This window comes from Plectropomus leopardus, chromosome 18, assembly GCF_008729295.1.
Source record: "Plectropomus leopardus isolate mb chromosome 18, YSFRI_Pleo_2.0, whole genome shotgun sequence".
Lineage (NCBI taxonomy): Eukaryota > Metazoa > Chordata > Actinopteri > Perciformes > Serranidae > Plectropomus > Plectropomus leopardus.
The window spans coordinates 8,391,408-8,417,276 of NC_056480.1; the positions used below are offsets into that span (position 1 = coordinate 8,391,408).

Genomic DNA, 25,869 nt, shown 5'->3' on the forward strand with positions numbered 1-25,869 from the left:
ATTTTAGTGGTGTATTTGTGTCAATTTGGGTCATTTTGTTACTTTTTGTAGTTCTTGTATCTATTTGTAATTATCTTCAAGCTGTTTGTTGTTTTTGGGGGGGTTGTTTTGTTTCTCTTTTTAGTCGTTTTGTGGCTCTGTAGTATCTTTGCATCTCTTTCTAGTCATTTTGTGGTCCTCCTTGTGGTCGTCGGGTGTGTCTTTGTAGTCATTCTGCAACCCTTTGTAGTTACTTTACATCTCTTTGGGGTCATTTTATATCTCACTGAAGTCATTTTGTGTCTCTTTTGGGTATATTTGCAGTTTTTTGGGGTCATTTTGTGTCTTGTTGAAGTTGTTCTACATCTCTTTGGAGTTCCTTTGCATCTCTTTTAAAGTCAATTCGTGTCTCTTTGAGGTATATTTTTGGTCATTTTGTGTCTCTTGTAGTTGTTCTGTGTCTCTTTGCAGTTCCTTTCATGTCTTTACTGTTGTTTCACATCTCTTTAAATGACAAATTTTATCTTTATAGTTGTGTCTTTTTTGGTTATTTTCTTTATCTTTTTATTTCCATTATATTTCTTTATGGTCATTTTGTGTCTCTTTGCAGTCGTTCTGCATGTCTTTTACCTCCTTTTGCATATTTTTTCTGTTGTGTTGCATCTATTTTAAGGTCAATTTGTGAGTCTTTGAAGTATTTTTGCATTTCTTTGTGGTACTTAGTGGACAAAACTCATTCTTTTGAGTAACTTTTTGCAGGTTAATGCCAGCAGGGGGCCTGACTCTCCGGCCCTTGAGGCCTGTGTCTTATGTACCTTTCAATTATCCATCTACAAAAGGTGATGTTTAGACAGTGAAGGACAGAGATTTGAGAGATGATCTTGGGACGATGATTTATGTAATGTGTTGTTTGGCACAGTAAATTTAGATCTGGTGAGATTGTCATTTTGCCATCTTGTGGCAGGGAAACACAATGCACATAGAGTTAACTGCACAGTGCTTTGGGTGATTGAATCAGGAGGTTTCTGATCTTGAGATTGATATTTGTTCTCAGCAACTCACAACAGAAACAAGGGAAAGTACTTGCATTGTTTAGGGTTTTTAAGGAAATGTTCTTGTTTAGCTCCAGTTTCAGTTCTCATTGCTCAAATGTCACCCCACCTTAAATGATGGACAAAATTTCCTGTTCCAGTCCTGCTCAAGGTCAGTTCCTGATCTAATCTTCAATTTCTAATCTTGGTCGTTTGCCAGTTTCCCTGTAATCTCATGAGTAGTCCAGAGTGCAGGGAGGAAAATACATTACCCCAGAATAATAAAGGTTTGCTATTTGAATTATGTAGCACCACAGTGGCGTTTGATATTCAGTCCTAGTACGCAGCCTGCAAGGGTAAGCACGGGGCCTCTGCGTGACTGTGGGAAAATGGAGGAAAAATTGCTAGCGCTTGCAGAAATCAGGTCGGTTTATGCATTTGCAACAGCACCAGTGCACTCCCCTGCCACATATTAGACCTGTCCGATGTAATAGTATGGATATAAGCAGCTGCCAGAGAACAGGAAGTTAACGACAGACCTTCAGTCAGTTATGTATTAACAGAGGAAGGCGGTGTAGACGAGGAAATCTTCCTCCCTGTGCGTGCTGCTTGTTTGAGTGCTTTTATTCTCAATACCCAGGCTTATCAATTAAAGATTTTATTTGATATTTGCTTTTTTTTTTAAAGATCTTTTTCTATATAAAATAATGTAAATCCTCCATGAAGACAAAATGTGGGGAAAAAATGAATTTAAGTTATAACAAAATAAGATGAATTGCATCCGACAATGTTTATCTCCCCTTTCTTTCATCCTTTCCTGCATTTTGAGCTAAAAACCCTCCTCTCCTTCTTTCCATCTCTGTTTCTTCTTTATTCCAGCAGAGGGCGGCAAAGTCCTCTGATGTGCAGCTCTTCCTCTGTATGATTCACTCCAGTCACCTGTTGTACTGCCGGAGGGACATTTACACATGACCACTGATTGTAACACTTCAGCCAGGGGCGTACCAAGGAGGAAGGGGGGGGGGGCATTTACACCAGCAATAATAATCATGTTCAATCTAAATACAAGCATTGATAAACACATTTTATTTTGAACCACAAAATTCACCATTGCTTATTAAAACAATAAAAGCAAACATTATTTATTGTTGCATAGTAGGATGTAGTCTGTTTCATAATGGAAATCCCCTCTCCTGAAAATAGTATATGCCTTTTTTGTTGTCTCAGTGTAGGAGCCAACAGGCCGACCACCACCTGTTAAGAGGATGATATGTGGCCCTAAAGTCTCTCTCACTTTACATGTATGAGTAAAGCAAATTCGGAAAGGGCTCATTTATTAGACCTTTTCAGGGGCTCAGCTGTTTCTTTAGGCGTGCCTGCTTTAACAGTGGCAATGACATCAGTGTCTAACAATCTTTGTAGCTGGCATATGTGGCCAACTTGCAACCATGGTGGACTTATTTGAACTAAATTAATATTTGTTTTGCTTCTGAACTCGCTCACTACAGTCCGCCAAACTAATATAAAGCGATTACATGCTGGCGCCTTAAGTCTTATTAACTGGCATAAAGGTCCCGTCAGTCCTGGAGTGAAAACATCAAAGAGCAGCAGGTCTGAGCTCAGTGTGGAAAATATCAACCCATGACTTACTCTCTGTAATCCACTCTCTTTATTGAAGTCTAGATTTAGATTAGGAGGCATGAAATGTCATATGCCTATTGAAAAATACCTCCTCCTTTGTCTCGCTCACTCTGTTTGTCAGATTCATACAAAGAAGTTATTCACTTGATTAATTGATTAGTTGATGGGTCCATAGAAGGTCACCAAATTTAAAAAAAAATGCTTTTTAAAATCAGGCCATAAAAATATCATACATTGAAATGGATTTCTACATTCATTTAGTTTTTTTTTTTATTATTAGTGCTACTCATAAATATAAAAAATATTCATTAATTTTCAGAATGTTCACACTTTAAATGCCAGATTTTTGTTTATGGGTAAAGAATTTAAAATAAAATCAAAAAAAGAAAATTAACAAAATAGTTCAAATATTTGTTACTTGTATAATCATAATAACAAATTTTACCTTGTAAAAAGTGTAAAATCAGTTTCTGCCCACAGAAAAAAACAAAATTTCAACATCTGCATACCTAGAAATTATAGAATTTACTGGATAGATTTTATGCAAAATTATAAATTAATTTATTTGACTTTTTTGGGAATACAAGGTAAAAGCTATGTTCTTTGCCAATTAATCCCTTCCAAATGTGAGTATCAATTTTTCCCTTCTTGGTTGGATTTTGTTTTTATTTTGAAATATCAGACAAATATGTGTGTTATTACATTTCTTGTCAAATATGTCATCGCGGTTAAAAATCAGTGGAGCTATTTATTTCTCATTCAGGTAAACTCGAAGCGTAGTGACGTAGTCCCCCGTCACTGAATGCGTGTGCGCTCGTGCTGTCACGGGCACGCGCTTCCACTCAGGAAACTAATGTTTGTAAACACCGCACAGCTAACCGCTTGAGTACATTTCTCCGATTACTTCCGATACAATCTGGAGATATAAATCGGTGGCATTAGCTCCCGATATTAACGATACATAATCACAGCTTTACGTGAAGGGTTCGTCCTCACTCGGCGGCTCGAAATAAACGTTTACGTAATGTTTAAAGGATATGACAGGTGCGGCGTTATGCTAGTTGCGGCTAATGTAACGTTAGCTCGCCTGCAGCTTTGAAGAGGAGATAAAGAGCCGGTTACAGATATCTTGGTAAGATAACGTTTTTGTAACTTTACGCCACACGTGTTTTTTAATTTCATTTTCAAACTTGTATTTAGCCGGAAGCGTAGTAGGCTAACGTGACAGCAGTTCAGGCAACTTTAGTCGGTGCAGTTCACATATGCGAGCGTCATATCACCAACGTTAAGACAACACAGTGTTATTGTTTTGTGCTTGAGTCTCAAAATAAATTACTATTATTGTTTTAGTTTACTGATTGCTTCAAGATAACACCATCACCAAAAACAAGTAGCTTTTATCAGGGGTGGTAATCATCAGAGGCTTCATAATACGATATTATCGTATATATATATATATATGTATATAATTAAAATGTCATATATCAATCTTTCAAAAGTCTTAAAAATGCTCAGACTTCAGAAATGGATTTTCAGATTTTTTTTTCTGATGTAGCACTGTAAAGTTAAGAACAACTTTTATTTATTTATTTAGTTATAGTTATCATTATTATTAGCATTTTAAATATATTCCTCTTGCATAAACCAACAAAAAAGTCATGTTTTATGTTATGATAAAAAATTTGTGCTAAATTGTCTCTTGTCTCTAAATTGTAAACAGCAATTGATTTTATTATTATGGGGCACCAAAAATGTAAATTGTATTTGCTATATTTGTAATTCATATAACTGTATATAAAGATAAAATACTACCACTCAAAATTTCGGAATACTATGCTTGTGAACATCCACCCCCCGTATAAAAATAATACGGGGGTGGATGTTACCGAAAGTAAAATGTATTACCTCTATAGCAAATATAAAATAAAAATATAAAATGAGGTAACAGTAAGGTAGTAATCATAAGAACCTGCTTTCAGTGAGGTGCAAAATATAACAAAAATATTAAACAGAAAGGTGCAAACCAACCAATAAAATACCATAAACAGGATACCAATATGAATGATAAATATGTTAAATATATATTTTTAGCTTTATTGCCCAGTTTAAAACATTTGTTAGAAAATGAATCAAAAATAAATTAAATTTACAGCATTACATTACTTTGATAAAAAAAAATTAAAATAGTTAAAATACTTGTATTTTTTAACAGGGTAACTAGTAATCTCTAACCTTTTACATTTCAAAAGTAACCTCCTCAGTATTGCTTGTATCGTTGTTTAAGCATTGTCTGTGTGATTAAGTACCAAACCACTGTGTCTGCATCGGCTTTATTCTTATATCCCCTCATTAGCGCGCTGTGCTGATGAAACTGCTTGTTATAATTTAAACATGAGGCACCGAAACTCAGTAGCCCCACTTGCCTCATTTTTTAAAGGAAGTGGGAGAGATTTGCTCCAGAATCTCGAGTGTGATTTCTCATTCAAGACCATTCAAGTGGTGCATTTCTTATCCCGTGCTTCATTCGTGGGAGTTATGTGTCTTGTGTTGCATCTGGGTCACTTCCTCCTACTCCTTTTTTCATTCAAGCGTTGTATCTCCTGTTTTTGGTAACTGAGAAAAGACTTCACCGCCTGTGTCACCTCACACAACACTCATTCACAATTTTTGCCTCTGCCTCTGTGTGGTAATTGCGCGCTCTGCTTTACTATCATTTTACTGTAACTGAGTGTTTTTGTGATTTATGAGGTACAGTATAGGCGACACACTGAAAGTGGAACAAAAGGACATTTGGCCCTAATCTCAGACATGTCACCTTTTCCATCCCACTGTAGTTTGCACACTGTTATTTGGAAATAATATGAACACTTGTAGACTTTATATGAAATGACAGACATAAGGTAGAAATAAACTGGCGCCTGTTGATAAAACAGGAACAAACAGGAAGCCCTTAGAAGCTTTTCAGTATCTCCCTGGAAGATGACATTCAAAACACACCTGACATTTAACAGAGGAAGCGCACAGTTGTTACTGAAGTCGTGAACCTATCAATTTGATAAAATATCTTGCTCATCCAGGCAGAAATTCTTATTTGAATAAAGGATGAGTATAAAGTGCACAGACAGTGTCTGGCAGTTCAGAAATTGTTTGAATAAATGTCAAATCATTGGGCAGGAGACGTTTCTAAGTGATTTTAAAATGATTGTTAGTGTAACACACTCCGACATGGCTGGCAGAGGGTTTACTGAGAATGATGTGAAAGAAGAAACACATCCAGTCAGCTACAGTCTTGACAGAGAAAATGCAGTGTCATTAAAAGACTGTTCAGCCGAGACGCAAATACTTCAGTAGCGACGTGTTCAGTATTACAGATCTGTGCAGAAAGAAAGTTCAGTCCTGACATCGTGAGAAAATCCCCACGCCTGGCGGGTTTATTTTTTGAACTTTTGAAATTAAACATCTCAGCCTTCATGAGTTCATGATATCAAAAGAAATATATTCATTGCAGCCTCTTAAAAATTATAATCATGATTGGTCAGTACTGAGATAATTTAACATGAATTCTAATTAACTTTTGGAAACATGCATTTAATGAACTTTTAAAAAAGGAAGAAATTTAAAAAAAAAAAAAAAAAAATTTAAATTAAATTCGGTGGGAAAATAAAGTGAATATATTGATATCGGCATCGGTTATCGGCCAAAAACATTGTTATTTATGGACATTTCAGACATTGCCAAAAAATTCACGATGATGCAACCTTAAAATATATAACATCTAATATATAAACATAATCATGGCACCCGAGGACAAGAAGAGACCCCATGCTGTTGGCAGAAGAGCCGTGGACTGCGATTACTCTGAGCAGCACACATGGCTAGTAATTCACATTTAATATCATTCTCAGTTTTTCCCTGCTGGTCTGAATAAGTCGCTAAATTTGTTACTGGTCCCATTAAAGAAAAAAAAAATAGTCACTAACAATTCTGTAAAGTTGTATATGTATACGATATCTGTGTTATCTTGTTTTTGTGTTGGAAGTCAAAATTGTTATTGAAAATAAAATTTTATTAATTGCTCAGCCCTAATATTTACACAGCAGCTAAATCTGGCTTTATGTTATTTAGTCTTGCTGGAATCTGTATATAACATTGATATTATGGCACGTAATGTATGGACAGCTACAGCATACACTTTTTGACTAATAATTTGGGCTACAGTCAACACAAATTTTTTTTATAGCGCAAAAATGTTTAAAACTGAGATAATGATAATGATTGATTGCAGGGTCCATATACAAAGGTCTGATTAATTGATCAAAAACAGTCAAATATTTTGAATCAGTTTTTATTAATTAAAGTTTAAAAAAAATCCCCATTTCCAACAATGCAAAACTTTTCATTTATTTTTTTTCAATTTGCAAAATATGTCATTGTAATTGAGGGAGCTGTGAGGATTTCCAAAGCTTTTCAAACACCCTCCCTCTGTTCTGACAGAGTATAGTGGCCCCTTAAGACTTCAGGGTTCAGGGCCAAGTTTAGCATCTAAGCAGGTGGAAACACAGCAGGAAACACATCCAACCAATTAAAATCTACTTTGATTCAGATGAAGACAGAAAATTTAATTAGCACAACAAAGATGTCCTCACTGCGCTGGCGATGACGAATAATTCAGATTACCATTTTGCTTTTTTCTTCTGTTGACTGTGCCCAAAGGAGCAAGAAGGAGGAGAAATCCACTTTACTCTAACATACACACTTCAAAGGTAGAGCTAGAAAGAGGACGCTTGACTTCAGACGGAGAACGATTTCATAGCAAAAGGTTCAGGAGTTGAGTCTCATACAGCTTCGATCTCCCCCGGTTCTTAGACGATACTTTCACCCAAAAAAAAAAAAAAAGCGGGTGAAGATGGAAGTGATGATGACAGGGGATGAAGAGGACGGCCGGTGATGGGGGACGAGCCCTCAAAGTTTAGCCCATTCAAACCGAGAAGGTATGGAGTCTTTGAAGTGGGAGCAGGGGCAGACTTGCCCTATCGAAGCCTTCTGAAGACGCCCACGCTCTCCCCTGATGACATGCCAGAGAGAGATAGAAACAGAGAGAGGTAGACCACAAAAAAAAACAGATACTGAGAACTATTCAGAGCAAGAGAGAGAAAAAAGAGCAGGAAGGAGGAGGCGGGGAAACCAATGCGAATGGATGAGGGAGACAGTTAAGGAGAAAGATGATGATGAAACAGAATAGCGGATGGCGTGAATAAGGAGATGAAGGAAGGGAGGGTGAATGGAAGAAACAATGACAGAGATGACAGCGCGAGGGCGGAGGAAGAGAGAGGAAGAATGAATCAAACATGAGACTGGAGTCAATTAAAAGGAGGACTGTCAGGCTGGAACAGATTGAGAGAGGACGACAGTTTCAGAGAGACAGAGATGGAAGGAGAGTGTTTGGTTGAAGAGAGAAGGATTGCAAAAAGAGAAAGAGGTGTGTCATACAGAGTCATACAGCCACCATGACTTCCTGAAAAAGAGGTGACTGCTTTCGGGATCTGCCAGGGGCTGCACGACTATTTAAAAAAAAAAAAAAATCATCTGGATTCATGGGTCTACACAATTTCGTTTCTCAGTGACGATGATTCACTCGCTCATATTTCCTTGTGCATCCCTGTTCACTCTGTAAAAACCCAATGTTTCCTGTTTGGCTGCTTCATAATAAAAGCTTTTAAATTACAAAACAGGGACTTTTATGGCATAAAAGAAAAGAATATCCGAATGCCATAATAGAAAGCCGAACTCCTATCCAATTACCTAATACCCAAATAGCAAAATATTTGGGTCCAGCACTAGAAACGAAACTGTCCACTGTTTTACAGCCGCTTAAATCTCAGCAGGCCACTAGGCTAATTTACACAATGTAACTTGTAGGGCTGGACCCAAACATTCAGCTATTCAGGTATTTGTATATTCGATAGGTATTCAGTTTTCAATTTAGGTATTTGCATATGCTTTTTAGTTTTGTTTTTTTTTTTGCAGAGAGCGAATGCCATTTCAGTGTTTGTGATCCTGCTGCTGCACCTGTCACATACGCAGTGACGAGAACAATCATTTTACTCAACGTTTTTTAAATGTGTTTATTGACTGAGTGGGACCATTTCTGTGTCGGTGTGAGCAGCGCTGCAACGCAAACTATAAGTGATTTTGTGACGTTAGTTTCGTTAAAAGTTGTTCATGTGAGACGAAGAAATCTCCACTAACTGCTAGGCTAATTTATACAATATAAAACGCCATAGGCTTGCACTAATAACATTATTAACAACATTAATAAAATGCATTAACAGATTTTTCTGCAAAATGCCAAAAAATTGGTGCCAGCTGTGTTTTTGCACTTGACTAAAAATGCAGTTTATGTTTTTGTTACCACAATACCACATTTTAGCAAGAATCATGCAGCCCTCATTAAGCAAGCCCATATACACACTCCTACTGCGTTATACAAGCGGGAAAGGTGCAGGAAAAGTGGAGGTGGAGAAGGACGAATAAAAGCAGGGAAGCCATGTCAGAGCAGGACGGGAGGTAGGAGAGCGGGGGATGTATAAATGGAAAGAGATGCAGGGAACCACGGCAGAGGGATGATGGGAGGATGCGGAGGGGAAACGTCACTGGGACTTTCCCTGAGCTCTTCCCTCCCTCCTCCCTGTTTTTCAGAGTGGGTGGTGGGCAGAAAGACTCTCTCTGCAAGTCACGCACAGCAGCTCACCACCTCAACTCAGCCACATTGTACATCTCTCTAACAAGACCCAGGACTCCTGTAAGAAGGCTGCTCACCCAGTCAGCAAATCCAGTAGAGGAACAAGAGTGTTTTGCTTTTGTCTGCGGTGCCTATCACAGCTTCAAACTCTTCAAAAGATACAGTTTTCGGCAGGTTGTGAGCGCGCCTCTTTAATTGGATTTTACTGTGAGTGGAGCCTCGTGCGGTGGCTGCCCTGTTAGTGGAGCCAGAAGCTTTCACTTCTCTCCCTGGATTGCTTGTGTTTACCTGAGGCCATCTTATTTTCTTCGTTTTTGGAGATGAGGTCCAGCTTTATGCAGGTCAAGCCCGTAGCTACACAGCAATGCAGCGTGAGTGTTTACAAGCTGATGTCGGTATTTGTGCATGATGTACTGTTGGTCTTTGCATCTGTTTTGGATGTGGGGTGAATAGTGTAGTTGCAGCCTAAGGGGTTACCCAGCATTCAGTGGGTGCATTTAAGCTGTAAACATTACTGATCTGAAATGGGAAGCATAGCTCAACACAGAGAGTCTTTGTTGACTTCATAAATTATAGAACAAACTAGCCAGCAGGGCTCGTTCTGGTGGTAAACATTTACACGCAGCATACTTAAAAGATTTCGAAACGCATTTTGAATTGAAAAAAGGGTTAAATGCCAAGCTTATTCACGCTCTTATGGATGAGATGTCTGAATGAGGTTGAAAACCAGGTACACATTTGTAATAAGACACCCTTTAGAAAGACATGAGACCAGTTGCCTTATTATAAGTCTTTGAGTTTTGATTTGATTTCACTTAATTATCACGATATTTTCTGAAAACGGTCTCATGTCCCAGAACATAGATTTTCACATAAATACACATAAATGTAAAAATACAAAGCACAACATTTAACGTCCAGTATGTAGGTATGTGTTACAAGTGTGTAGGAAAACTACAGTGTTCCCCTCAAAAACATGAATGGCCCTTTCCAAAGTCAGTGTTTGTCTGCTCCATTTTGGGCTACTGTAGGAAAACATGGCAGACTTCATGGAAAGTAGATATTACCAGCTAATTCTAAGGTAACAAAAACACAACACTTCTTTTTTAAGGTGATTATACACAAATGAAAACATAGTTATGAGTATTATATACCATCTCTGCCAACAGACGTCACTAAATCCTACACACTGGACCAACATTTTGTTGTGAAATGCCCATTTATGTCGACTATAGGAACTTCACATTCATACTTTTCATTGTACTTGCAGTCTTTAAAAATGAAACATAGCGCTATCGTCCTGTGCTAGCATCTTGCAGGTAGAAAATTGTGGTACTCAGTAAAAATATATGATATAATCAATAGAAATGCCATACAGAGTGATGTTAAGGATGTTTTGAGATATATTACTTTGAAATACAATACAACCAAAGATTTTCATGTTGTAATTACCAATAGCCAAAATCTTTCTGAAACCTTTTTGTTTTGAACAATCTCTCCTCCTCCTCACACTGTTAAGCCATAAATTCAGACACTCTTTTTACTTATTTATTATTCAAGACACATTATTACCCACTTCTGGACAAGTTTAACTGCATTAAAAAGTCTTAGCTAATGACAACCACTAAGTCCACCGATATATCCACTCGCGGCTTTCCGCTGAGATGCTCTGACCTCTTCAGCAGTAATTTCCTGTTGCTGTCAAGAGCCTCTTTAATTAGTTAGAGCCACTGGAATCATAACACACCTCCCCCTACCTACCTCCTCTCTTTTCCCTGCTTTCACTTCTATATATATCACTCTGCTCTGAGAATCAGGCAGCTCCAGGGAGTCCTGTACTTGTGTGTTCATGCATGCTCCCCCGTCTGTGCCCGTGTGTGTGTGTGTGTGTTTGTGTCTTTTGTTCTAAATGTTAAGGTGCAAATGTGAGTGTGTTCAGTGAGGATGTTTGAGTGGATGTGTGGAGCTTTTGGCATGCATGCATGAAATGAAATATTCAGGTGACAGGCGGGCACTCTGGTCCTGGAAATCTCTTTTTTCTTCAGTGCACTTCATGCTGCCAGGAGTTTCAGTTCAGATTCAGTCGGCTCATTTTGAGATACTGCATCTACATGTTGGAAGAAGGACACATATGGTATTGCATAGAGACACAGATAGAAGATAAAGAGCAGTGGGGGGTGTACAGAGAGTTGTTGTTGCCTACAGGCTTTAGAGCACTTTCTGCATTATACATCAGCCTCTTTCTTGTATTTTTTTTTATCTTCCTTCCTGCCCCAAGTTACTGCAGGAGATATCAAAGGCATCATCTCTTCTTTAACCTCAATTGGATCTGTTTCCAGTTGAATGCTGCTACACAAACGAAGGACGAAACTTCTGTTCTCTTTGACCAATGCCGAGTATCCTACAGCCATGAAGAAACTGTCTGTCCATGCTGATGGCTGGTAGAAGCAAACAAGAGGCACTCAGGGAAGTCAAAGAAACGCAGTGCTCCCTTTGCCCTGTGAAATGCTGAAAGTGGCTTGAAAGGGGGGTTGAATGGCTGAACGGAGTATGAACGGGCTTCAGTGAAAAGTAAATGAGGTTGTGTCCTTTTGTTATTTATAGGTTGATTCTGTAACAGGTCCTGTGCTGGCCTGGCCTCTAAATGATTTGCGTGACCTTATCGTTTATTGACAGTTGAATGCTGGTAGATGAAAGTGGCTTCATCTTCCTCCTCTCTGAGTGACAGGTGTCAGAGATAAAATGCAGAGTAGTTTTAGCCATTACACCAATGGTTTTCCACCACATATTTTTGACCAGCTTTGTATCATAACAGTGTGGGTAGTAAATGAATTGTGGTAAACTTCACTCCATCTTACCAGGGGGTCGACAGATTATCGACCTGATCGATTATCGGGGGTGATATTTGGCATTTGGCCAATTGTCTGTCTCCGTGTTTTATTTTGATGATCAATTATAAAATTGATTTATTAAAAAGTGTGCGTCTTTGGCTCTGCTGCTGCTGCGTCTCTCTCTCTGGTTTGTTTTCACTCACCACACACTAAAGATTCAAAAGTACAGTACGGGAGTATTATCATCAGCCAACACCAGGGAAAGCAGTCTGCAATACATGCAAAGAAAGTGTCAGCATGGGAGGAACTTTTACTTTGTAAAACCTCAGGGAGCTATTTTTATTCATTCTTTTTTTTTTATTTAAATTTTTCCTTGACTTTATAAAAAAAAGTTTCTTGTATTGCTTCTCCCTGTGTCTGTGTGGTTCTCTCCGGGGTCTCCGGCTTCCTCCCACAGTCCAAAGACATGCAGCTCAGGTTAATTGGTGACTCTAAATTGCCCTTAGGTGTGACTGTGAGTGTGTATGGTTGTTCGTCTATATGTGTTGGCCCTGCGATGGTCTGGCGAACTGTCCAGGGTGTACCCCGCCTTCCGCCCAATGACAGCTGGGACTTGCTCCAGCCCCCCCGCGACCCTTACGAGGACAGGCGGTTACAGAAAATGACTGACTGACTGACTGTATTGCTGTATGATGTTGAACATTTCAGTTTTGATTAAAAGTTTGCTAAAGGTATTTAAACAAAGTGTTTGTTATATTTCAAATCCTAAATAATGATAAAGATTTTCATTTTTATTGTAAATGCATATCAGTTCCAAATATTGGTTATCAGTCTCATTAACTACTAATAATCAGTATCCATATTGGACCAGAAAAACCAGTATCGCTCTACCCCTAATTTTCCCAGCATCCAAATCTCCCTGCTCATCTCACACTCAAATCCACTTAATGACACAATCCGCGTTGAATAGCTGATTTTCGCTGTGCCAAAGGTTGCTCCTCAAACTAAAGATTGCATGGCTGCATTTTTGTACGCGCACCATAACAGAAGGGTATCAAGAGAAAGCATTTTAGTGCTCTGTTTGGCTGTAAAACAACAATTACAGCAACTTACTTGGGTTATCAACAGAACATATAGTTGCATGTAGTTGCTTTTGGCTTCAAAACTTAAATCAGTTTACAGCACACTCTCAACACTTTCCAAAACAAATATCTTCCATACACCCTGAAACCGTTAGGCTCCATTCATCCCTTTCATTTGGACTGCAAACTTGAAAATCATGAAATTTCTCATTTTCTTCTTGTTTTCATAGCGCCACCAAGGGCTGGAAGACATCAGCCCCACTGACGAGGTGACAGATACAGAGGATAACGAAGAGGAGGACCTGGGTGTCCTGGACGACCAGCGGAGCATCATTCTCCACCTGCTCTCCCAGCTCAAACTGGGCATGGACCTCACACGGGTACGTCTCTAAAACTGACTATTCAGTTTCAACATCCAATAGAAACTGTACTTTTATTTTACAACTACAAACAGAGACTGTACTGACTCATGAAAATAACATTTGTGTGTCATAAATGGGATGTGTTTAGTGTTAGACTTTTAAAGGAATTGTTGTTTGTTGAGCCTTTTCCCTGAATAAATTGTATATTTTGAACATTTCTGGTTTCATAGGTGGTGTTGCCAACCTTCATTTTGGAGAAGCGATCACTACTGGAGATGTACGCCAACTTCATGGCCCACCCTGACATGTTCCTGTCAATCACAGCTGGGGCCACAGCCGAGGATAGAATAGTCCGTTTTGTCGAATACTACCTGACCGCCTTCCACGAGGGACGGAAAGGTGCCGTGGCCAAGAAGCCGTACAACCCCGTGCTGGGAGAGACCTTCCACTGTTCCTGGGAAGTGCCTCGGGACAAAGTTAAACCTTTGGTCAGATCGAACCAGGGGTCTTCCTGGGAGCCAAGCAGGGGCCCCAACAACACACAGCAGGGTGCTGATTCACCTGGAGGCTGCTACAGAGTCCGATTTGTGGCGGAGCAGGTGTCCCATCATCCACCAGTGTCGGGGTTTTACTGCGAGTGCCGGGAGAAGAGGATGTGCGTCAACGCCCACGTTTGGACCAAGAGCAAGTTCATGGGAATGTCTATAGGAGTGTCCATGGTGGGAGAAGGTGAGCAGATTCACAGCAATCACACTTTTCGCCTGCTTATTCACTTTGGTTTGAGCTTTTTTTGGTTCCTTTTCTCTGCTGAACCAGCTGAAATTCTCATTATGCTTAAGATCCTTGTTCAAGAGAGACCTGGCCAAATAAAGACATACAAATTACAAATCAGACAACATAGTGGCGGAAGAAGTATTGAAGTACTTAAATAATATTATAATATTAGGTATAAATACAAAAGTATCAGCAAAATGTGCAATATCAAAGGCAGAAGTATTCATTATGTAGAACGAAAAGTAAAGAGTGTTATTCTGGTGTTTACACCAGTGGATCATTAATGCATTAACATGTTTATTGTGGCTGGTTGAGTTGGAGCTAATTTTGACCTCTTAATATTCTGTCGGGTATGTTAATTGATCCCATTGAAGCATGTTGTAAGATGATCCTGTATTATTTAGAAACATTTAATTTTAATAAGTGGTCATTCTAACTGTCAAATAAATGCAGTCAGGGATGGAAATTAGCACCAACAACCAGACAAATGCTGGTAAAATATGCAAGTGGCTGCTACATTTGCTTTACTCACCAGCCAAAAAACAATGGTAATCGGTCCACCAGCCGCAGTGGCAGGTGGAAGTTAATTTCCAACCCTGAATGTAGTGTGCTAAAAAGTACAATGTTTGCCTCTGCAGTAGAATATCTGCTGTGGAGCAAAAATGTAAAGTCTCATGAAATAATAAGTTAGTTAATAAGTTTCCCCTACAATTGGAAATGCCTCCCAAGTAGTATCTCTAATAATTTTCTAATAACGACTAATATCCATTCCAGTATTTCCTCTATTTTAATTCTGCAGCAGCGCACCACTTTGAGTGTATGAAAGAGGCGAGTGTAAAGTCAGTTTACCAGGTGATGAAAGATAACGTTGTCAGTAGGCTGTTGGTTACAAACAGGCTCTGTAGTGAACAACAAGCTAATGTAGCGAAGCTAGACCGGAGAATATGTAGTTAAAACAGATTGTCACGCTGTTTTGCCCTCATTGTTCTTTGTGCGGTTTGTTGGAAGTGATGTAATGTGACCCAGGTGTGTTTTATGTGGTGTGAGCACTGCACCAGGCCATTGAAAAATAGCTTTTTAAATGCTTCATTGCTCTTCAGCAACCAGTCATATGGTAAATTGGGAGGCATTTTGGCCTTTTGTGCTCTGATTAATGTGGCATGCAGTTCACACACCAGTCATACTTTTGCTTTAATGGGAACACGGCAAACCAGCTTCAAAACTGGCATATTTTATTATTAAATAAGCGTTTTGCGGTGGATGGATTGTGAAGAGTGGTTCATGTTGACTGTGAGAAATATTTTGAAAAGTAACTTAGAAATGTCGAAAAAAAATTTTTTAAAAACTTTGAAGTGTTAAATTTGAGATCAGAATTTGTAGTAGCAATATGTGCCAAAATGAGAGTTAAATTTAGTTCTTTCCTCTGGTGGTTTTGTTATCATGACTTATGAGAGTTGGTCTCTTTGAATTTGACTGTGTTATTATGACCCTCATTGTCGGTGATTATCTACCCTATTTGTTCATCTTTAAGCTGCCACATGCTGCTATATAAATACGCTAAACAGCTGAATTTATTAAGATATATTGCTCATTTTTATTTATTTATTTAACCTTTATTCCTACATGGCAAATGAAATAAGACAAACAAAAGAACAAGGACGGACAGCAGCATAATTAAAACAGAAATCGGGCATTATACATGTACAGGCTCAGTGAAAGCATCAGTTGAACACTGAAAACATAGTGTTTAACTTGATGTAAGTCACCTGTGTGGCTGCCTTTGAAACTATTATTTCTGTAAAAGGAGTTCATGCCAGAATTGCTTTTGTATTAGTTAGAAATATCGCAATATTTTTCACTAATGATAAATAAATGATCATAATGACCTTTAAACAGGAACAGAGTTCACAAGTAATCCTCACCAATACTGTAAGACATAATAAATATTAACTGTGATTTTTGCTTAATGTTACTACAGCTGCATATATGACCTCAAAATACACTGCCTTTAAAATGGCAGTGTATGAGTTATAGTTGTACTTGTGTCAGCTGAACAACAGAAGGAACAAAATGTTAGAAAATTCTCAGATAGTGCATTTTTCGTCTCACCTTTAAGACCTGTCCTTTATGAAAGACAATGAGACCTCTCTCATAGCAATCAATAAACAAGTCCTCTCTGTCAGCACCATTTCTTCATGAACAGTAGAGTCGGATGAGTCACCCTGAGCGGAGTCACAGGAAGTCCTTGAGCCCAATCGACTGAATCAGACATGAACTGATTGAGTCAGACATTAAAGCTTCACTGTACCTCTGACTGCCTGTCGGCAGGTTGTGACGCAGCACTTCATTGTCATGTGCTGAGGCTGATGCTGCTGTCAGGGAACATGGTGACCCTCACCTCAGGAAGTATTGATTGCTGGTTGTTTTTTTTGTGGGTTTTTTTTGCAATGGCAGCTTTCCTGATCACAGTTGATAGTGTATTTTTATGAATGTGACTGATTGGCAGTGAGTCAGCACCAGAGAGGGAACAGGGGTTCAGCTGCTGAAGCAGTTTTTGCGTATGAGCCTCAAAGTGGTCCAGTGTGGCACAAAAGCCCTGTAAAATGACATATTGTTGATTTTAAGCTGTTTTTTTAAGGACTTAAGTAATCAAGATCAAACACTTATTTTACCACCCACCACCACACCAAAATCTGTACTCAAATCCAAAGTTTCTTCAAATAATTAACGGTGAACTAATTTTCCCAAATATATACCAGTCCTTTTTGAAATCCTCACAGCTGGTTGCCTGGTATTTTTATTTTCTACCGACAATGTCATCTTCATGTCATCAGTTCAAATGACTTTAGCAGTTTTTAGAAAACAGACACTTGACTGTTTTGCTATTAGTATAGTCATGTGAACTAACTACAGACACGTGCCTCATTCACAGACTCATGACTGTGCGCTGCTGCAGTTCACAGCGTGCGGCTGCTGTTGAATTAAGATAGGGAAAACATTATATGACAAATACAGTTGCTAGTTACGTTTATCTTACGTACAAAATACATATTGCCATGCATACGCACACAGGTTTCGGTCCTCAGGTTGCAGTGTGCTAGTATTGACAACTCCATTTACCAATAAGAATGAAAAAGTTGTAACTTTGTGTAACAAAAAAAAATACCAGGATAATAAACGAGATTTCCATCAAACCCGTTTTAACAGCACTGTCCTGAGAAAAGATCTAGTCTGGCAAAAGTGAGGAAAATACCTGGACATAAAACAGTTTAAATCAGCTACAACTCATCCTGTGACATTAAAAGGTTGCTTAAATTTTTACTCATTGTGAATCATATTGTGAAAGGGTTCTCCCTTTACCCTTTCCCATATCCTGATCCCCAATAGCAGTCACTGACTTCAGGCTTGATAAGGACACCTTTGCTCTGTTAGTCAGACTGAAGCTGCCAATTAAGTGTTTTCTCTTTTCTTTTTCCCACTGAAATGACTCGCCGAAACTCGTCGGTTTTGTGTTTGTTTTTGTATTTTTCTTGTCACATGGTTTATATATAAGAAGTATTTTTTGCTCTTTGTTCACCTGGGGGGTATTACTACAAAGCCAGTTCAACAGAGCCAGGCTCTCTTTGAGCTGGCTCGACGACCCTTGCAGCCGTGGTCAGAGCTAACAGGCTACCATGAAGGTGGTTATCAACTTTGTTTGTTAACTCAGGCTTTCTGCTTCAAACTCTGTGCACGTTTACAGAAAACACGCATTCAGCGCATCATTTGTCACTTAAAAAAAATTAATTGCGTGCCTCCTACTTCCACCCTTTGAAGAATATTAAAAAGTATTGCAGCACAAAGTGACACTGTTGCTTCAATTAAGGCGAGAGAGTAAACCCTCCAGGGCGGTGTACTACGAAGCAGGAATAGTGCCTTCGGAGGTCTGTTGTGTCTAAAGGCAGGGTTTCCCGTACTACGAATGTGGCTCTCTTTCGACCTGGCTGGATCACCATGGTAACTTACGTGTCAAACTTAATCTGGTCGAGAGCAGGTTATGTTCTGAGTTTCAGCTTGAAAACAGCTGAAAAGCGTATTTCACAGCTTCTTGGAGGAGCGTCGATAATCAGTGTCAGGGGTGACTCTGGTGCACCAGTATAAGTTTTGTCAGCTAAATACTGATGTTGACCTCTAGGATGAGTTTGATTGTTGTTTTCCACTCCTGGTTTGTCCTACCTCTCTGCAGTGGATGAGTCCAATTAGGGTGGGGCCAGGAGGGGTTATTCGGACACCTGGGCGTAGTGGACGATTTGTTTGCAGCTTGCTGAGAGGCTGTGGTTTTTCTTGTTTTGCTAAGTTTTGCCCTTCTGTTTCTGTTGCAAGTTTTGTTATTAAATGACTGCCTTTTTTGCACGGATCTCTGCCTCCTGAGCCTCCTTGATACACCATCTGGTCCGCCAGCCACACCAAAGTAAAAAATCCCACATTTTGTAGTGGTGCTGTTTGCAACCTTACACATATATTTGACAAAGCTGAAATGCATTTATTTAAATAAAAACATTATGCTCTCAGGACTTCTGGAGCCTCCTAAATTAGCAGTATCCGAGGAGCAATTTATCATAATAAGTAATTTTACTTTTGATAATTAAAGTGAACTTTGCTTATAAAACTCCAGTACTTTTACTTGAGTAGAATTATAAATGCAAGACAAGACACTATTTTTGGGGATGTGGGATTGCTACTTTCACTAATAAGTAAATGGTCTGAATATTTCCTTCATCACAAGCTTTGAATGTGTTTAGGCCAACAGACAGATCTACAATTCATCACATATGTAACACAAACAGTAGACCTTTTTGATAATGATTGGTAGTCAGCATATGGTACGACCTTCACACAAGAACGAACTTTTCATGGTTGAGTTCACCCTTGTAGGCATTTTGCAGTGAAACACAGCTGCACAAGTGATGATCTCTTCTAAACACGTGGTTATGATTGGAGAACAGAAGGCTATTCATGGACAGGACACGTGAGGTCCTGTTTTTTCACAAAATAAATTCAATTATAGGCTGACTGAGTGTTGCAGATGTTTCATACGCTGTGAGTCGATCATGTGTAAAGTATAATGAAGTCTCTTGTGGGTAAAGATGCACCCAGGCAATGCCTTAAGCAGAAATCACCTGGTTTATATAATGCTCTCCACAGTGGGAGATCATTGTGCTGAGTATTTTGCATTATATGTAATAGAAAACAATTATTGCTGACTCAATCAGGTTAAAAAATGTACCTGCTTTTATTGCCTATACACACAGGACATGAAAACACCAGCAAATAGTGCTTAACTTTGCTTAATGACAACATTAATTAATGTTGCTGCTGTAGTGGGCACTTCAGAAACTGTTGAAAATGATTTAATTCTTCCATAATATCAACTGTATACAAGAGCACGATAAAGTGCTCAGTCATTACATTTAATGTGTATGTAGAATATTTAGTTTCTGTGTACCCATTTCTCGACGCTGCTTGTTGTGTTTTACCAGTGCATAATAAAAATCGTCATCAAGCCCATAGATTAAATTAGAGTTTATTACAACATTTGATTATACATTTAGACAAAACGATGCATCGTGCAGTGAAGTCAGGTGACGCCGCAAACCTTAGGCGAGAATCTCCTCCAAATTTTTAACAAACCAAATTTAAGTTATTGGTTTTTCCTAACAAACAAGTTTCCTCTTACATGAAAATTGACTTTATTCTCTCTCACTTTTGTCCTCTCAGGAGTCCTTTGTCTCCTGGAGCACGATGAGGAGTATGTCTTCACATTGCCCTGTGCCTACGCCCGCTCCATCCTCACCGTGCCCTGGGTGGAGCTGGGGGGCAAGGTCTCCATCAACTGTGTCAAGAGCGGTTACTCTGCCACTGTTACCTTTCACACCAAGCCTTTTTATGGAGGGAAGGTACACAGGTGTGTGTTTTTGAGCTTTTCCTCCTCTCCCTGCCTGCTGCCTTTATACGCTCCATCTCACTTCAACAGCAATCATTACAAAACGATTCCTCATTTCCTTTCATTTCTAATGGACCAGAAAAGATGCGCTGCTTTGAGTATTTATAGCAAAATGCTAATTTGCAACACCTGTCCATGGGAAGCTCTGAGAAATTACCAATTAAAATACACAGAAAGAAGAAGAATAAAATAAAAATAAAAGAAATATGAGTCATTACAAATACAATATAATTATAAGAGTTAGATAAAATAAAAATCGGCTGTTTGAGGAGACTAAGCATACATGATCCTACACCTGTTTTAAGTGTGGGAGTGGACCCATGGACCCGTCTATGAGCTGAGTCCTTAATAAAGTTTTGAATTAAATTGAATCAAGCCATGTAATGCAGGTATGAATGTAACAAGCAGGTGAGAAATTCCTAACAACAATCTCTCTGTTTGGCCGACTCAGAGTGACAGCGGAGGTAAAACACAATCCGACCAACACCATCGTGTGCAAAGCCCAGGGCGAGTGGAACGGCACGCTGGAGTTCACCTACAGCAGTGGAGAAACCAAAGTGATTGACACGGCCAAACTCCCAGTCACCAAGAAGAAGCTGAGGCCTGTGGAGAAACAGGGCAGGACAGAGTCCAGGTGAAAAACGTCTTCTAAATATGTAGGATGGTGCTTATAACCCTGCCTGTCATATAAACTGTTCTGTGTTTTACCTGTGCTTACAGGCGGTTATGGCAGCATGTCACCAAATCGCTAAAGGAAGGGAACATCGACGAGGCCACGGAGCACAAACACCGTCTGGAGGAGCGTCAGAGAGGGGAAGAGAGGCAGAGATCAGCTGACAACAAACCCTGGACTCCCAAATACTTCACTAAAGAGGTACAATGTGGGAAGAAAATAAGGTTAATTGCGCAACATTGTGATTGTGATATGAGGCTGGGCAGAGTGATATTTAATTTTTAATCGGCAAGGCTGTGTCCAAAAACTATTCCAGTTTTATATAGTGCACTGTCAATTAATTTATATGAGTGTCCACATCCTGAGTGTGAAATGAAAATTATGTTTGATTTGGAGCCCTCACATTTGCCCGAGAAAAAAAAAGTCCACGGTCTATGTCGTCAAAAATGGAATCAAAAAAGTCATGGTATGGGAGGTCGTTGGAAATGGCCCAAAGATATCATAGTATAGTATGACATAAAATAAGTCATAGTTAACCGTGTTGCCCAAAATGGCTTGAAAGATGTCACAGTATAGTGTGTCAACCAAAATGATGAAATAAATGTCACAGTATAATATGTTGACTGGAATGATTAAAAAACGTCATAGTATAGGATGTGGTCCGAAATGATGGCCAAATGCCACAGTATATTATGGCATCCAAAATCATTGAAGAAATGTCAAACATTAGTATGTCATCCCAAATTATGAAAAAAACATCATACTATAGACAGTGATGTGTCTGCAACCTATTCTATGTCGTTTTCTGCCATTTTTAGGAGCGGTCAAATTTTGACTTTTTCGCCATACTATACTATTGCCTTCATCGGCCATTTTTGTGACATGCTAAATTATGAGGTTTTTGGCCTTTTTTTGGCCTTTATTCCACTTTGTATGCTGTTATTCGTCTCTACGAGCTATTTTATGCTGTTTTCAGCCATTTTTAGGAGCGGTCAAATTTTGACTTTTTCGCCATACTATACTATTGCCTTCATCGGCCATTTTTGTGACATACTAAATTGTCAGTTTTTTGGCCTTTTTTGGCCTTTATTCCCACTTTGTATGCTATTACGCGTCTCTACAACCTATTCTATGCTGTTTTCAGCCATTATTAGGAGCGGTCAAATTTTGACTTTTTCGCCATACTATACTATTGCCTTCATCTGCCATTTTTGTGACATGCTAAATTCTCAGTTTTTTGGCCTTTTTTGGCCTTTATTCCCACTTTGTATGCTATTACGCGTCTCTACAACCTATTCTATGTTATTTTCAGCCATTTTTAGGAGCGGTCAAATTTTGACTTTTTCGCCATACTATACTATTGCCTTCATCTGCCATTTTTTTGACATGCTAAATTTCTTGGTTTTTTGGCCTTTTTTGGCCTTTATTCCCACTTTGTATGCTATTGCGCATCTTTACAAGCCATTCTATGTTGTTTTCAGCCATTTTTAGAAGCGGTCAAATTTTGACTTTTTCGCCATACTATACTATTGCCTTCATCGGCCATTTTTGTGACATGTTAAATTATGAGGTTTTTTGCCTTTTTTGGCCTTTATTCCTACTTTGTATGCTATTGCGCATCTTTACAAGCTATTCTATGTTGTTTTCAGCCATTTTTAGGAGCGGTCAAATTTTGACTTTTTCGCCATACTATACTATTGCCTTCATCGGCCATGTTTTTGACATGCTAAATTTTTTCAGTTTTTTTGGCATTTTTTTGTCCTTTATTCCCACTTTGTATGGCATTACGCGTCTCTACGAGCTATTCTATGCTGTTTTCAGCCATTTTTAGGAGCGGTCAAATTTTGACTTTTTCGCCATACTATACTATTGCCTTCATCTGCCATTTTTGTGACATGCTAAATTATGAGGTTTTTGGCCTTTTTTGGCCTTTATTCCTACTTTGTATGCTATTACGCGTCTCTAATACCTATTCTATAGTGTTTTCAGCCATTTTTAGGAGCGGTCAAATTTTGACTTTTTCGCCATACTATACTATTGCCTTCATTGTCCATTTTTGTGACATGCTAAATTATGAGGTTTTTGGCCTTTTTTGGCCTTTATTCCCACTTTGTATGCTATTACGCGTCTCTAATACCTATTCTATAGTGTTTTCAGCCATTTTTAGGAGCGGTCAAATTTTGATACTTTTGCCATACTATACTATTGCCTTTTTCGTCCATTTTTTTTTGACACGCTAAATTATGAGGTTTTTAGGCTTTTTTGTTCTTTATTCCCACTTTGTATACTATGACGCGTTTCTAAAAGCTATTTTATGTTTTTTTCAGCCATTTTTAGGAGTAGCCAAAATTGGACTTTTTTTGCCGTACTATGTTATTACCTTCTTGGCCATTTTTTTGACTGGGGTTTTGGGCCTTGCATGGGGTGTCACTGCTATGGTACTTTAAGTCATTTTTTTTTAACATGCTATATTATGGAGTTTTTAACCATTTTTTTACATCCTATGCTATGGTGTGTCTCTGCACGTTGTTTTATGTGGGTTTCAGTTGTCATATTTTGATATTTTTTAACAAACTATGCTTTGTCGTTTTTCATTGAATTTTTTTGACATGCTATATTACAATGTAATTTCAAAAATGGCTGAAACCCACATAGTATTGCATGTTTACACACATTATAGTCAAAAAAATATCCCCAAACATCATACTATAGTATGCTGAAAAAAACCATAATTTTTACAAACAGATTTTTGCTTACGTTCGTTCGTTGTTTGACCAGTGTTCTTCCTTCGTCATGCAGGCAGATAGTTGGATCTACAACAGCCCTCTGTGGAAGTCCACTTGACAGCAGAAGAGCACTCTCTTCTGACGGACAGTAACAGAGACACTTCCTCTCCACACTGAGGTCAAGGGTCAGGATGTCAAGCGGAGGGATCCGAGTCCTCAAGGGACCTTCAGACCAGACCCATGGACTCACAGAGCGACACTACGGAGACACAAAGAGGAAATAAGCAAGGTGCCAAAGCGATCTCAGCTTTCATAACCAAGATGGTGTCTGGAGCTCTTGGGACAAAAGTACATTTTTGTATACAGTTAGTAGTATTACTATTCAAAGTAGAGTAACTCTATTTTTCACTTTACCAAGGCCTTTTTTGCACACGCACAGTTATGAAGTTTGCCACTGGTGTTTTACTTTGTTTTTAATAATCAATATGTTTTATCAGACATTGTCAATGTTTGGTTCCAAGCTTTTAGTTCGTAATGCAGCGTTAGAATGAATCGATACCAGTTCCTTGTAACACATAATACTGTAGCTGTAAATCAGTTGTTTATATAATGCACTTTTACCATAGAAATAAATGGAATATTTTATATTTATGGATTTTACCAATCAGGGTGGTCTATAAGAGCTTAATGGGAAATAACACCTGAACAGATTTGAAATAAGATATAAATCAAGAGTTAACCAACATTAGATTATATGTTATTATGTATTATTATTCAGTACATTACAGTGAGCTACTAGAAAGTGAAGGTCCTGATTGTTTTGTCTGCACTATGAATGTATCTGGGCACATTTTAAGAGTATGCTACGTTTCCATCTTGTTCTGTTACACATGCTTTTTGTGTTTTACCTTTTAATTTTCACGTCGCTCCTTTTTGATAAGACGCTTTCCATTACTACCTCTCTCATTCAGCTACTCCAGCCATTAGCCACTTCTCCTTCCTAAAAAAAAAAAAAAAAAAAGACAAAACAATGTTTTTATCATGGCAACATGCTCTTGGGTCCTCCGATCTTTTCTGTATCTGTGCCCCTAAGATGGTACTTGTGTAATTACGCAGCCCGAGCCTCCTGAAGTTAATACTTCTCCTCAGGTCGCGCGTGGTGATGAATATGGATGAGGAGGCTCGCAGAAACACACAATCATGTTTTCACATCTGGGGTTCGCTGGAAGGTTGCCTCTGTGAAGATGAGAGGATAATCTCGAGGAATAGCAATCACTGGGAGCTGGCAGCCTGTCGGATAAAAAAGAAAATGGACTGGGTTGTTGTGGTACTCACATTTTCATCATCGAGAAACTGTGTGATCAATTTTCAAACATACTGGCTTTTCTAAACAAGTTAAAGCAGAAATTAGCAGAAATTAACAGTGTATCCTCTCCACGTTCTTAACTGAAAATGTATTTTTATGGCCTTATATATTTTTTCACATAAATGTCTCACTGCTTGCTCGTTCCATCGATGCGTTAACAGATAGTGTTTTAAAGCAGGTGAAGTTACCAGATGCCTATCTGTAGTTTATGTCATGAAAGCACATAAACATCCACAGGACAGTATAGAGAACAAACCTGCAAACATTTAGAAATAGTATTTAATGACACTCACCTTACATGAAATATTTTTCGGTCAAGATTCAAACGTTCCAGACTCATTCAAGTAGAGCGATTGTGAATGAAGGAGGGATTGTCTATTAATAAAAAACCTCATACCTTTTTTAAATTAAACATGTCTTCTCGTGATGTCCTGAATGTACATCCTTTATAATGTCCTGCATCCACGTTATCGATACTGAAGTGTAAACTGCTACTCCTCATTCACTCCACAGGTAGAGGACCTATGCAACATCTCTTTTGTCATCACATCGGTTAAAGCAGGAAATGTTTGAGATCACTTTGTTCTAATAAATGTTGCCATGGCAACTGTGGACTCACCTACTTTGTTTAGCTTTGCTCGTGGCTACAGGACACAAAATCTAAGCTGGAACATTAAAG

At 38.7% G+C, this 25,869-nt stretch overlaps 1 protein-coding gene across 1 annotated transcript in view; it reads left to right on the forward strand.

Annotated features, from left to right (window-relative positions):
- LOC121957710 (oxysterol-binding protein-related protein 10) overlaps positions 1 to 25,597 on the forward strand; it is an 82,577-nt gene extending 56,980 nt beyond the window's left edge. The window contains exons 8-13 of the mRNA XM_042506451.1: positions 13,537 to 13,686; positions 13,899 to 14,397; positions 20,200 to 20,386; positions 20,877 to 21,059; positions 21,146 to 21,299; positions 23,898 to 25,597. Of these exons, the coding sequence (XP_042362385.1) occupies positions 13,537 to 13,686; positions 13,899 to 14,397; positions 20,200 to 20,386; positions 20,877 to 21,059; positions 21,146 to 21,299; positions 23,898 to 23,942 (1,218 nt within the window). The 3' untranslated portion in view covers positions 23,943 to 25,597. The remainder of the gene's footprint in view (positions 1 to 13,536; positions 13,687 to 13,898; positions 14,398 to 20,199; positions 20,387 to 20,876; positions 21,060 to 21,145; positions 21,300 to 23,897) is intronic.
- Positions 25,598 to 25,869: the final 272 nt, after the last annotated feature.